We start from the raw sequence: 13,616 nt of genomic DNA, 5'->3' as shown, positions 1-13,616 counted from the left end.
AGACACTTTCTAAAAGTCCGTATTTTTAGAATTAAAACTATGTTAACTTTTCACTAAAAACTTATCTCGGGACTTGCCCGGTGGTCCAGTGGTTAAGACTCTGCCTTATAACGCAGAAGGCATGGGTTCAAATCCCTGGTCGGGGAACTAAGATCCCACATGCCGTGGGGTGTGGCCAAAAACGTTAAAAAAAAAAACCCCAAACTTATATCAATTCCACAGGCATCCTATGCAATAAATGTTGCCTTTCTTGGGCAAAGGAGTGGGTCTCCACATATATACACAAACGAAAGAAAGAAACACACACAGGTGTATAGACACATAATTTGTGTTTTCCTGCCGTTTTCAGAAGTGGTTCTAATCACTGAACGTCCCACCTCTGGCCCTGAGAAGTTTCCATAATTTGCACCACCTCCTGTTCTTGGTCCAATTCTCCACCAGGTTGGGAGGATTCTGTAAAAGTGACCGCAGCACGTGAAAATGCTGCAAAGGGTGCATCTCAGAAGATGCAATCCGGCCAGCTGCTGACTCCGGCCATGCGGCAGTGGGGCGACACTTGGAAAACTCTCCTGGCCGACATTTAAAGAGAACTTGAAGCAGACTTAGGTCTCACCGGAAGCCTCAAGCCCCGGAAAGTCTATGTAGCATCTCCCCAGAGAACCCCCTTGAAAACTTCGAGACACAAAGGATCCCATCCAAGAATCTGAGCAGGACAGTGGTGAGAGGAGGTAACACAGACCCGCGGGGGGGCGGGAGGGGGCCACTCAGGACGCTTCTTACCGGGTGGCTCGGCGTTGGTGCCCTGATGGTTCTCCATGTTCATCTCGCCTTGGTCAGCTGCAAGAAGAACAAAACGCCCAGGAGGGTGACTACCAAGACAACGCGCCCTGATGGTCACTCTCAAGCTGAACTGGCCTCCCACCTCCTGTCTCCATCCGCTGCCCCCAAGCAGAGGACCGCCCTGGTCATCAGAGCATGAAGGGCACCTCGCGGGGTCGGTCTGGCTTCTTCGCTCCCATGCTTCTTCAGTCTATCATTTTATTTCCCAATTTCTACTCCAAAAGTTTTGGAACACACATACGTCAACGCAAAGAGGACCCTGCCGCGCCCTGCCGGCCCCCAGAAACGATCTCCCAGCATACAGTGCGAGGCGACAGAATTCAAAATGCACGGGCGAGCGGGGCGGGGGACAGGACGGGACGACAGGGTGGAGGGCGGGATGCAGTGGGAGACTGGGATGAGCAGATGCAAACGGCTAATGCTGAGGATGGATCCACAACAAGGCCCTACCGTAGAGCACAGGGAACTCGATTCGATATCCTGGGATACGCCATCATGGAAAAGATGATGAAAGCGAACGTATATGTGTATAACTGAATCACTGCTGTGCAGCAGAAATTAACACAACATTGTAAACCAACTACACTTCAGTTAGAAACAAAAACGCAGGAGAGATTCCCAGTCAGAACATGTTTATTTCTTTACTGCATGCTTGGGAAGGGACACGGAAGCACGTATGACGTGAAAAGGACAGAAGTAGCTCACGGGACCCTTGACGACCGTTCTCCTCTATTCCCGAAGCTTTGATTTTCGCAAAACAGAAGCATCTGGGGTTAGCATCGTGCGTGAACGCCCAACACCACTTTTCATCCCGGTCCCAGAAACACGCATCTCCCGTCTGTATGAAATGGATTCCGTGAGCCACCACCCTTTCCCCCAACCACGAAAGGAGACCCCAGTCAGAGACCAAAATTCTAAGATGACAAAAAAAGAAAGAGAAACACCCAAAGAGGAGAGAGTTTGAAGAGATCTGTGAAAACACTGCAGGGCGGTCACTGCCAATGTCACGTCTTCTGCTGGCCGGGCAGGAGGCAGGCTCTGAACACGCTCACATTGTAGAGTCAACTATTATGACGATAAATCCTAAATGTGCTTTAATTTCACATGACAAAGAATCTCCCTACCAAAAGAAAAACAAAGGAAGAAAAAACCCAGTCAAAATATTCTAATGGGTCCGCAGAAAACCTATATCCAGGTATGTTCAAGGAAAAGAAAAAAAGAAATGCCCCTGGGAAATAATAAAGTACAGCCAAACCCAAATCCATGTGGGGCCAAACGTTATTTCCAACAAGTAAAAGACATGTTCAATCCATTATCTGAAGAGATATTTGGGGGGAGGGGGAGGGGATGCCGGCACACCCAGTTTTGATGTTGGTGTCACCAACGCCCAGCATTTGGGGAGAGCCTGAGAGTGGGTGGGTGCTTCGTGGGCGGGGAAAGGGATCGGCCCCCTGGGATCCGTTTAGCCGGAGCCGTGTGGTCAGGGACGCAGGGGCGGATTCCCCGATGCCAAGCGCCCAACCCAACCCCGTGGACCCCTAAGAGGAGACCCGGGCTCCACCAGGTGCATCTTCCCGCTGCAACCTCAACACTTAGAAGGCCAAACACACCCCATCTCAAACTCAAAACCAAAGCAGCTCACATGCCTTTCTTTTAAGCCAGGAGCCACTCGAGCTATGAAGGCAACTACAGCAATGGCAGCGTTAGGGGTCTCTCTGTGTGCGGGCTGTTTATGTAAACACAGCAGGCACTGGGGGCCAAAAGCAGACCCCAGAGACCACTGACCGGCAGGGTCTCATCTGTAGATCACACCCAGGACTTCATTCTTGGGGCACAGAGATTCGATTTAAATGCACCCCTGTGCTAACCGGGACACGGGCTTTATTTCATCAGAACCAAGAAATCTGCGACGCTTTCTTCAAAGACCCAGACGGCCAGCAAGGTGACCACTTGTCAAGGCCATCAAGGTGACCGGTGGAAGATGACCAGGCCCACGGGAGGAGCACGGAGAGCCTCCGTTGCAGGGTTCTTTTTTTTTTTTTTTTTTTTTTTTTTTGCGGTACGCGGGCCTCTCACTGCTGTGGCCTCTCCCGTTGTGGAGCACAGGCTCTGGACGCGCAAGCTCAGCGGCCATGGCTCACGGGCCCAGCCACTCCGCGGCGTGCGGGATCCTCCCGGACCGGGGCACGAACCCGCGTCCCCTGCATCGGCAGGCGGACTCTCAACCACTGCGCCACCAGGGAAGCCCGAGAAGCCAGCACAAGAAGGAGATGGTCTGATGTTAAAAAGAAAAAAAAAAAAATGCAGCGATGACTTCCATGCTTACGGGGATATACAAGGATGCAAGAATTCTAGGGTGTCAAGATCCCAACACTCACGTCTCCGCTGACCTCAGAAATTTAAGATCGTGAGATTTTTAGGTTTTGCCTAAATATGTGGATTTTTTTTTCACCCGCTGCGAACTGGGAAATTCACATAATTGGCAAAAACTGATCTGAGCAAGAGTTAGGAAATACTTCATGGAAATGGACCATAAAAATCCAGGGGCTATGGAATCAGAAGGGTAAAAATTCCATCATGAGCGTGAGAGAGGAAACCCTATGACCCAGGGCCGGCTTTGCCCCAGGACTCTGAAAACAGGACGGCTCACCCCCTGCAGGATACACTGGCAAGGATGGGGGATGCTGAGAAACCTGGTTCGTTCATGGAAGCCCCCGCCGGTACCATTTCTTTCTGTTGGATTTTACTTTAAAAGGAAATGTCTGCATTTCTCTTCCTTATTCTGAAGCTACCTGGGCCTTAAAATATCATATCATACGCTTCTGTGCACCGTGAAGGGAGAAAACATATAGGATTCAAGGCATGGCCTCTGGTCTGGGAGAAACACATCACGGTGGCAGTTTTACTAATAAGGAAAAGGACAAATGACAAGGTCTGCTTTCGACTCTGCGTCTTGGTAGATAAACATCGATCGGAAAGGACGATCTTGAGGCCCCACCTGGGGTTTTCTGCTCATCCCTAGGTCTTCGACTCATCTGAAACGGAAAGTCAGGAAAGGAAAATGAAAGAGAAACAAACAATGAGAAGTAAACGTCCGAAAGGTTTGCTTCAGGTGCGTGCCCACAGCCCAGGTAGCAGTGAGAGCGGTTAGGAAGATGCCCTCTGGGCTCAGAAGTTGAGGAGACAAGCTGACAGAGCAGAGCATCACAGAGTGGACACCAGAATTAAGTGGGGGGAGGGAAGGGGGGCGGGGAGGAAAGGAGGGAAAGCAGGAAGGGAAGGAGGAAGGAAGGAAGGAAAGAAGGGAGGGAGAGGACATGCCAGTAGCTCATTTCACCAAAGCCGCAAGAATCTGCTACCATCAAGGACAAGGGAAGCAGCTGGCGGATGTGCAGTGAGCAACGAGAATCAGCTATCGACCGCATCCAGTGACAACAACCAAACACTGTGCCCTGTCCCAGCGGGTCAGTCTCAGCGTCACCCATCATTTAAACTGGTGACTTGAACCCAACCCACGAAAACGCAAAGACACACGTCAACCAGGAGCCTGCGTCCCAAAACGGCTTTAAGAGGCCAGCTTGCATCACTTGGAAGAAAACCAGATTAAACTCCTAGAGTCACAACTTCAAACCTTTAGGCATAAAAGACAGAGCTACCAAACTTTGCTGGCCGTGGAGGTTTTCTCATACCTTCTCACAAAATGTAACACGGAGAAGCTCTTAGCTAAGTATATATCAAGACTGACAGTACTAGATGGATATGTGTCTCCACGTTGGGAAAACACATCTGCTTCCCCCGTAAGTGCTCGAGAGGAAGCTTGGCGCAAATTCAACAGACACTACAAAATTCAATACAACAACGAGGTCCCGGAAAGTCACTCTGCAAACCGCCACGCTCAGAGAATAATGGTTTACCCCAAACCACGCTTCCTCCAAGGACGCGAGCTCACTGTACACGCGGTAGCCACATCCTCCTTACGAAATCTCCAAGCTCACAGCTGCACACCTTAAAATAACCACCCCAGAAATAAAACCTATAAAATAGTCCTGCACGGACCTGAAAAGGTCTAGCATCGTCATGTACCCGATACCTGGCCATCTCTGCTCATAAAAACACATAACTGACAACAAACACTGAATTCATTCTATAAGGCAGGTCTATAAACCGCACGTAGTCAGAAAGATGCTCACTGTTTGCGTTAGACTCGGTGCTTATATGAGAAAAGGGACCTAAGTTTCTTTGTGTCACTGCTGGACACTTTACAGCTGGAGACAAAAGTGCTTAATTACTGAAATCAGAAACACCCGCTCCCTTCCCGCATGAAGGTTCACCTCCCCCCTTTTTTTTTCCTTTTTCTTTGTGCATCTGCATCAGCTCAAGACCACGGACCTGTGAAAACCACAAAGCAAATCAAAAATTTAAAGTCGTACCTAATGTTAATTCAGCCTACGAACACAGACTGGAGGACATATTCTAGGGGAATGAATGGAGCCAGCCTCTCCGGAAGCAAAAGTTGAATCCTCGCCTGCTCTGAGCCAGTTCTTCAGAAAGTTCGCTTTGGTTTTGAAAATCGTACGTTCAACTCTTTCTACCCGGGAAGCTTTCCGTTTCCATGCCCACCCCTTCCCCCTGCAATGGTGGAACAGTGCTTGAAACCAAGACCAAGACCCCGGGGTGGGGTAGGGTGGGATGCAGAACACTTGGTTTTCCCAATTTCTGAATCCCTTTTCCAAATAGTAGATGATGTCAAGTCTATTAAGACTCTTGGATGTTTCCTCAAATCCCTGTGTCTTGACATACGAACATCCAGAGAGTCATATATCCCATTCACACGGTAACAGAAATGCTTTGTAATTCCAGAGTCCAACTGGGGTTCACCTGAAGATTTTCAGAAAATCTCGGGGCCAGGACTTCCTGTGCCTCTTGCCTAGTGAGTGCCTTCCTCTCCTGGCTGAGCGTCAAGCTCTGAGTTTGAGCATCTTCAGAGAAAGCGGAAAGTGGGATTGAAAAGGAAACAGAAATTCACTTCTATCGAATCCCTAGTCTTTTAAGTCTTTGCTCGTTCTAGGAGAAGCAAAAGAAAAAGGTGTTTTCTTTTGTGCTGTTTCCCCCCACTCGGTTCTAACTGTAGATCTTTTATAGGTATCTCCTGGAACTTGGTCATCTATCCATTTGGGCATTGCTGGACGCCCACCATTCCGCCAGCCAACCACACTTTCCTGAGCACGGCCAGATGGAAGGCGACCCACTCACACGAGGGAAATAAGATGCACTCAGGCACCCTTACCCTCCACTGCTAGCAGAGGGATATAAAAATGGCCTCTTATTTTAGGTCTCTGAATCCAAACGCTGTGTCAGACTTTTAATTTCAGGCTATAAATAGTGTTTGTGAACCTAGAAATCTGGAATGATGGAAGATGAAGGATAAACTCCATCCCTAGAGGGTAACTTGGCCTCCATCAAGTCTTCTGGGAATTTCCCAAGAACCCTCAGGAAAGGGTCCTTTAGGCAGATGACACCTATGGCCAACGGCAAAGTATGGATAAGGACTTAGGGTCATACACAGAAGGGAAGTTCAGATACCACAAGCTTCCTCCATGGAGGATGGGCAGCCACAGCCACAAACACCGCAACCCAGCCCTCACTGGTTCTCAAAGCCAGACCTGGACAGAACCTTCCAGAAATGCACAAACATAAACTGTGCTCAGAACAGCAGAACTCCCTGATGTCAGGACGAATCCTAAGTAACTTAGCATTTGAGTACAAAGTCCCAAAATGGCCAGTGATGGAATTCCGATCTCTGTGCTGTAACGGTGGTATTTGGCGGTCCATGTAAATAACAACGAAAGAATCGTAAGAACTAACATTTCTTCCACACTCACTCTCTCCCAGGCAACCTGTCAAGACTTTCACACATGACCTTATTGACCTTCACCCATGACCTTACTGACCTTCACGCATGACCTTACTGCCCTTCACCATGACCTTACTGCCCTTCACACATGACCTTACTGCCCTTCACACATGACCTTACTGACCTTCACGCATGACCTTACTGACCTTCACGCATGACCTTACTGACCTTCACAAAAATCCTAAAGCGCAGACTCTCATCTCTCCCCGTTACGGGGACGCCCGCCCCCCAAAATGGAATGGTTAGTAACTTGCACCAGCTCACACGGCTAAACGCAGGAGACGCTGGGATCAAAGCCACAAAGACAGATCCCAGTTTTCTAGCCACTTCAGGACCCCCTCGGCCGCCTTCCACGTGTTTGTGCCAACCTGAGCTCTGCTTTTTAGTTCTTTTTTTTTAAAAGAAAGCACGCTTTTCAAAGCAGCAAGGCCCCACGGAAAGGACGCGGCGGTGAGCACCTTACCGTTCTCTCTGAAGCAGAGCTTCTTCTTCTGGTAGGCGATGAAGCTGGAGATGGCCCCGGCCACGGCCACTGCGACGGCACCGATGATCCCAGGGACCACCCCCGGGGAGTCGGCTGTGGAAGGAAGCACAGGACACCATGACACACGTAACCCTCGCGCACGGACCACGCCGGGGGCTGGCGGCCCTGCCCGGAGGAAGAGGGTGGGGCTGAGGCCTGAGAGGCGGGGCCCCCGGTAACCACGGAGGGCCCGTCACTCCGGAGCCACGTCGGAATTCATTTTACTACGCGAGCTGTTTCCAATCCAAGAACTGGCTCCCAGTGGGAGGCCAAACCCCACCTCTTCCCCACCCCTAGGACCAGCTCAGCTGTCCTCCCAGCTCAGTGAGGAAGGTCTCAGGTGGGTGATAAATCCCAGCGGGGACCATTCAGAGGCCGTGTGACCTCAAGCAGCCAGATGGCCGTCTCTTCATGTACCTTCCGAAAAATCAAAGTCGCCCACCTCTTCGTTAGTCTCATGTGCTCTACGGTGACGGGGTTTCCACCCCCCACCAAGAATCCTAAAACTACCTGCATCCGTCCCACATCTACAGCTGTTTCTTGACACGGCAGGTGCACAAGACATCCTCCCCCATGAATAAAAAGGAGGACGGTGTGATGGACGGTTCACCCTATGTGTCAGCTGGACTGGCCAGGGCCTGCTAGGCAGCTGGGAACACTTTATTTCTGGATGTGTCCACGTGGCCCTCTCCAGAAAAAAATAACGTTCGAACCCGTTAGCCTGGGTAAAAGCCCTCACCAACGTGGACGGGCATCGTCCAATCCACTGAGGGTCTGATTAGATCACAAAGGGACAATTTGCTCTCCGCCTGAGCTGGCACGTCTGTCTTCTCCCGCCCTTGGACATTGGTGATCCTGCTTCTTGGGATTTTGGACTCAGACTGGGACCTACGCCATTTGCTGTCCTGGTTGTCGGTGTTTTGCATGGGGACTGACTGGCCACTTCCCTGAGTGTCCGGCGTGCAGACAGCAGATCAAGGCCCTTCTCAGCCTCCGTAACTACGTGGGCCAACTCCTTACAATAAGTGTCTTTCTACTCATCTCTATACATCCTAGCGGTCCCGTTTCTCTGGAGGACCCTGGGTAATATGGGTGGCGTTCCTTCTTAGGACACCTTGGGAGGGCGACTGAACTTAAAATGCAGATCCCGTCGGCAGCAGGTAGACCTCAAGCTAGTGCGCGTCACGGACACTGTGGGGTTTTTTGTTTTTTGGGGTTTTTTTTGCGGTACGCGGGCCTCTCACTGTTGTGGCCTCTCCCGTTGCGGAGCACAGGCTGCCGGACGCGCAGGCTCAGCGGCCATGGCTCACGGGCCCAGCTGCTCCGCGGCATGTGGGATCTTCCCGGACCGGGGCACGAACGCGCGTCCCCTGCATCGGCAGGCGGACCCTGAACCACTGCGCCACCAGGGAAGCCCTGTTTTTTTTTTTTTAACGAATTGAAGGTTTGTGGCCACCCTACGCCAGGCAAGTCTATCAGCGCCATTTTTCCAACAGCATTTGTCCACCTCACGTCTTTGCATCACATTTCGGTAATTCTTCTAATATTTCAAGTTTTTCATTATGATTCTGTTTGTGACGGTATCTGTGATCTCTGACGTTACTCCTATGACTCGCTGAAGACTCAGAGGGTGGTGAGCATTCATTAGCAATAAAAAGTTTTATAAATCTAGGCCTGCACGTGGTGTTTTTTCTTGGCCATAATGCCGCTGCACACTGAACAGACTACAGTGTAGTGTGAACATCCCTGTTAGATGCACTGGGGAACCATACAATTCGTGTGACTTGCGGTATCGCGATATTCGCTTGACTGCGGTGGCCTGGACCTGAATCCTCAGCATCTCCGGGGTCTGCCTGTGTTTCCGCTGAGCCCCCTTGGAACGCGTGTCCAGAGAACCATTCTTCATGTCAGTATCTTTCAGATGACGCTGCAAATACTAAAAGTGAGGCTGTGACCACTGGCTCCTTCTTTCCTCAATAGTACACGTGAGGAACCCAGGACATCAGGAACCAGGGGTACGTACCCTGGTCCGCCCCTCCAGGCCTCTGGTTGCCGCCATCACCGCCTCCTGTAAGAGAGGAACGAGGCTTGGTGACAAATGGCGCTGGGAAGACGTTCGGTAACCGAAAACTCATACCAAGGACCAGCTCCTCTGACCCTGGGTTGTGAAGGTTCCTTAAGAGGAATGACCGTGGGACTGATGAGGCCGTTAATATCAGGGTGTCCCTTTCCACTGATGGGAGGGGCTGTCCTCATTCTGCGGGAGGTATCACCTGTCTTGCTCCCGTGTCCCTGAAATCCAGGCTTGGCACCTGACTCAACCCCCTGGCCCCATGGTGGGCCCCAGGAGACCCACTGAGTCTTCAAAGTCCCCCAGGGATTCGGGGAGAAACCCAGCAAGGGCCTCAGAGCCCACCTGAGAAGTGGGCACAGCTCTACTCCACCCTTGAAGAAAAAAAAGAGAAAAAAAAGAGAGGAAAAAAAAGTGGAGAAAAAAAAGAAACTGGTATAACCTAAATGCTCGCATGGCTATGGGGTCATCCCAGGCACATTCCTGTTACCTCTCAGGCCCCCCAGTCTCACTAAGGGTGGTTGTCAGCCATGTGCCATCCATGGACCCTCCACCTCTGGGTATGGTCTTCCTTCGTGCTTTCCCCGGGGCTAAGGGATACCGCTTCACCACCCCCTCTACTTTTTCCACATTTAATGCCAATGGATACTCGATGCTTTTGTCGTTGTTTGTCTCGTTTTGTTTTTTCTTTTTGCCCACACTACGCAGCTTGTGAATCTTAGCTCCCCAACCACGGACTGAACCTGCACCCTCGGCAGTGAAAGCGAAGAGTCCTAACCACTGGACCGTCAGGCCATTCCTGATACTTGATGTTAAGCTGATGCTTGTACAATTATTAGTGCACAAACCAGGAATCCACCCAGTGGACTGTACACTTGTGAGGGTGTCTTTAGCTTTGTTTAATGTCAGCCAGTCACTCCCAGTGTGTCTTTACAGTATAGTCACACAGGCACTGCATGTTACATGGCTATGGAGCAACACTGCCTGCTACAAAGGAGGGGCTGCATGTTACGCAGCTACAGAGCCAGCGTACGGCCTGTTACATTCAGTGGGTAAGAGCACATTACATGGGTATCAAACTAGAATCCTGTCTGTTACACTCCTCAAAATGGGGCGATCTTGTACAGCACCTAGAGATGTAAATTTAAACGGAAAACCAATTAGAAGGTAGACAGCTAGCCACTGCAGACATGACTTTGGGGACCAGGGTAGAAGGGGTTTACTCTGAAAGGTATGTGAGCTCAAGAGGGGAGGTAGGGGCATTCCCGGTAGAAGGCAAACGAGACGATAAAAAAGCATGTCACCGTAAGGGCGTGACTGATAGAAACAGACTTATAACCCTTTGGGGGCTGGTTCATCCATTGATGTCAATCAATGGCACTCCAACAAGCAAGGATTCAAAGCAAAAATGTTTCCAGTAACATTTAAGGCAGGCCAGAGAGGAATGAACCCAGCAATCTCTTACATGGTCCTCTTACCAGTGGGACTATCAACGATCCCAGCCATTCTGGAAAGCAATTTAGCAATCCATGAAGGGATGTAAAAGTGGGAACTCCTTCAGAAACCCTACTTCTTAGAAACCATCTTAAGGGAACCACATGGAGGACATCCAATATCAAAGCGTAAAGATATGTACAAGAAACCGGTGCAGAATCTAAAAATCACAACAAACTAGTGAAAATAACAGAAAAGAAGCAGCCTCACAGATATAGAGAACAAACGAGTGGTTCCCAGTGGTTCCCAGTAGGGAGGAGTGGTTCCCAGTCTGTGCCCAGGGGGACGGGCAAAATAGGGAGAGGGGATTAAGAGGTACAAACTACTATATATAAAATCAATAAGCTACAAGGATAGATTGCACAACACAGGGAATAGAGCCAATATCTGATAATAACTTTAAATGGAGTACAACCTAGAAAAATACTGAATCACTACATCATACACCTGAAACTTATACAATACTGTACATCAACGATAAACTCAAAAAAAAGTATTAAGGAGTATCAGGCAGTTAACAAATAAAAATGTTATTTTTTTATTAAAAAAAAAAAAGAAACTGGTATAACCTAAATGCTTAAAAAGAGAAGGAACAATAAACAGATTTTACACGCAGGGGGAAGAACACGGGTCAGGGCGGGAGTGTGGGGAGACATCAGAGCATGAAAGTCCCTCCCCAAGGATGTCAGAGTCACGGGTCACCTCCTGGGAAGTCTTCACATCATCTTATTATTATTATTCACCGTTTACGCTCCATTCTCCAAGAAACAAACAAGAACCAGAGCTCGATGGCAGAGTTAGAAATAAAAGACTTCCCAAACTGGGGGCTGAAGCCAGGGTTTTCTACCTGGGGGGGGGAAGCTGGAGTTAACTGCCATGGAAGGAGCTTCCCTCCAGGTGGAGGTCCAGAGGCTCTGAGTCTGCAGCCCTCCTAGGAGGCTGTGGGCCAAGAGTGACGCCCAAATTCAAGCCTGACGCACAATCTTTCCCCACCTCCTGAGGGTGACCCAAAGGAATCCTGGGGAGAAGATCTTTACCTTGTGTCTGGCTATTCCTTATATATTACATACACATATGCTACACATATACCTATTTTAGATTACATATGCATAATAGATGAATACAGTAAAAATATATTTATATGTAACATACATATACACTATCATTTATACATACATAAGTACATAAAAATGACTATATATTTCATCAAGTTATAACTATTCTAAGCATATATTAATTTTACACTTATTTTTTATTATATTTAAATACTGCTTTGCCTCCACATTGACCTAAGATTTTAAAGACAGAGGTGGAAAAGGACCTACGGTAGAGCACAGGGGACTCCGCTCAATATTCCGTAATCACCTACACAGGAAAAGAATTTGAAAAAGAACAGACACGTGTCTATGTAGAACTGACTCACTCTGCTCTACACCTGAAGCTAACACAACATTGTTCATCACCTCTACTCCAATATAAAATAAAAAACGGAGGGACTTCCCTGGCGGTCCAGTGGTTAACACTCTGCCCTTCCTGGTGTGGGTTCAATCCCTGGTCGGGGAACTAAGATCCCACATGCCGCGCGGCGCAGACAAAAGATTAAAAAAAAAAAAAAAAGAGAGAGAAAGACAAAAAAAGAAGGGGAACCCTACCTCCATCTGAAGTCCCATCAGTAAGGTCCGAATCCGAAAAGCCATCTAGAAGGAAAAAGACAGCATCATGTCTCACATCAGAACCGTCGGGAGCATCTTGATGTCTTGGGGTGAAGGGAAATGTATCAGAATCAAAAGCAGACATGGGGTGGCGGGGAACCCCATAAACGTACTACTCTATGGAAGGAATCTTTCAAAGATACAATTACTGGACTTTCCCCAGTGGCGCAGTGATTAAGAATCCGTCTGCCAATGCAGGCGACACGGGTTCGAGCCCTGGTCCGGGAAGATCCCACATGCCGCGAAGCAACTAAGCCTGTGCGCCACGACTACCGAGCCCGCGAGCCACAACTACGGAGCCCGCGTGCCGCAACTACTAAAGCCCGCGCGCCTAGAGCCCGTGCTCCACAACGAGCGAAGCCACCGCAATGAGAAGCGCATGCACCGCAACGAAGACCCGACGCAGCCAAAAATAAATAAATAAATAAAATAATGTATTTATTAAAAAAAAAGAAATAAAACCATAAGAAAGCATATGAAGGTGGCTTCAATTTGCTTTGCAACTCATACTTCTAAAATAGCAGAGAAACATAACATTTTCAAAATTAGGGATTAGTTATGACAGTATATAACTGCCAAGAAAAGTCATATGATAAAAATTATTAAATGACATAAGAAAATGCTTATGGAATACTAATAAGCAAAACATAATGTTATGACACAGTGTGAATAAAAGATTGACAGTTTTACTTAACAGTTGTTTCATTTAAATTGATATAAAATACTAGGGAGAAAAACCATCTTCATTGTGGTAGAGGACGGACAGTATTTCTACTTTTCTGCATTAAAAATTAAACAAATGTATAAACAATCAAAAAAGCCAACTCAAAATCTGAAGTTTCAACAGCCATTCAACTCAGAACACTGATGCTGGTCAAATTCTCAGAGAATACTATGATGTGTCCGAAAAAAGGCGGCAAAAACCTTTAAAAAAAAAAACAAAACCAAGAGCTTCTCTAACGGGAAAGAACAAGCTGATACGTTTCTCCATATTGATTCTCTATATTTAAAATCTTACATTTAATGTTTTAAAGTTTCCATTAAAACCTTGGAAGTGAAATC

General features: G+C 48.4%; 1 protein-coding gene across 3 annotated transcripts in view; it reads right to left on the bottom strand.

Annotated features, from left to right (window-relative positions):
* The window catches only part of LOC309817755 (CD99 antigen-like), a 34,501-nt gene that overhangs the window by 2,468 nt on the left and 18,417 nt on the right, over positions 1 to 13,616 (bottom strand). The window contains exons 6-9 of one of the 3 annotated variants that reach the window (XM_082647033.1): positions 12,495 to 12,539; positions 9,301 to 9,345; positions 7,218 to 7,331; positions 781 to 837 (exon numbers count right to left, since the gene is read on the bottom strand). In XM_082647033.1, the coding sequence (XP_082503159.1) occupies positions 781 to 837; positions 7,218 to 7,331; positions 9,301 to 9,345; positions 12,495 to 12,539 (261 nt within the window). Of the gene's footprint in view, positions 1 to 780; positions 838 to 1,455; positions 3,876 to 7,217; positions 7,332 to 9,300; positions 9,346 to 12,494; positions 12,540 to 13,616 lie in introns of those variants that run through there. The other 2 variants (XM_082647035.1, XM_082647034.1) reach the window with 2 other exon arrangements.

Source organism: Grampus griseus (assembly GCF_964374135.1).
Source record: "Grampus griseus genome assembly, chromosome: Y".
NCBI classification, from domain to species: domain Eukaryota; kingdom Metazoa; phylum Chordata; class Mammalia; order Artiodactyla; family Delphinidae; genus Grampus; species Grampus griseus.
This window is presented reverse-complemented; position numbering and strand designations above follow the sequence as displayed.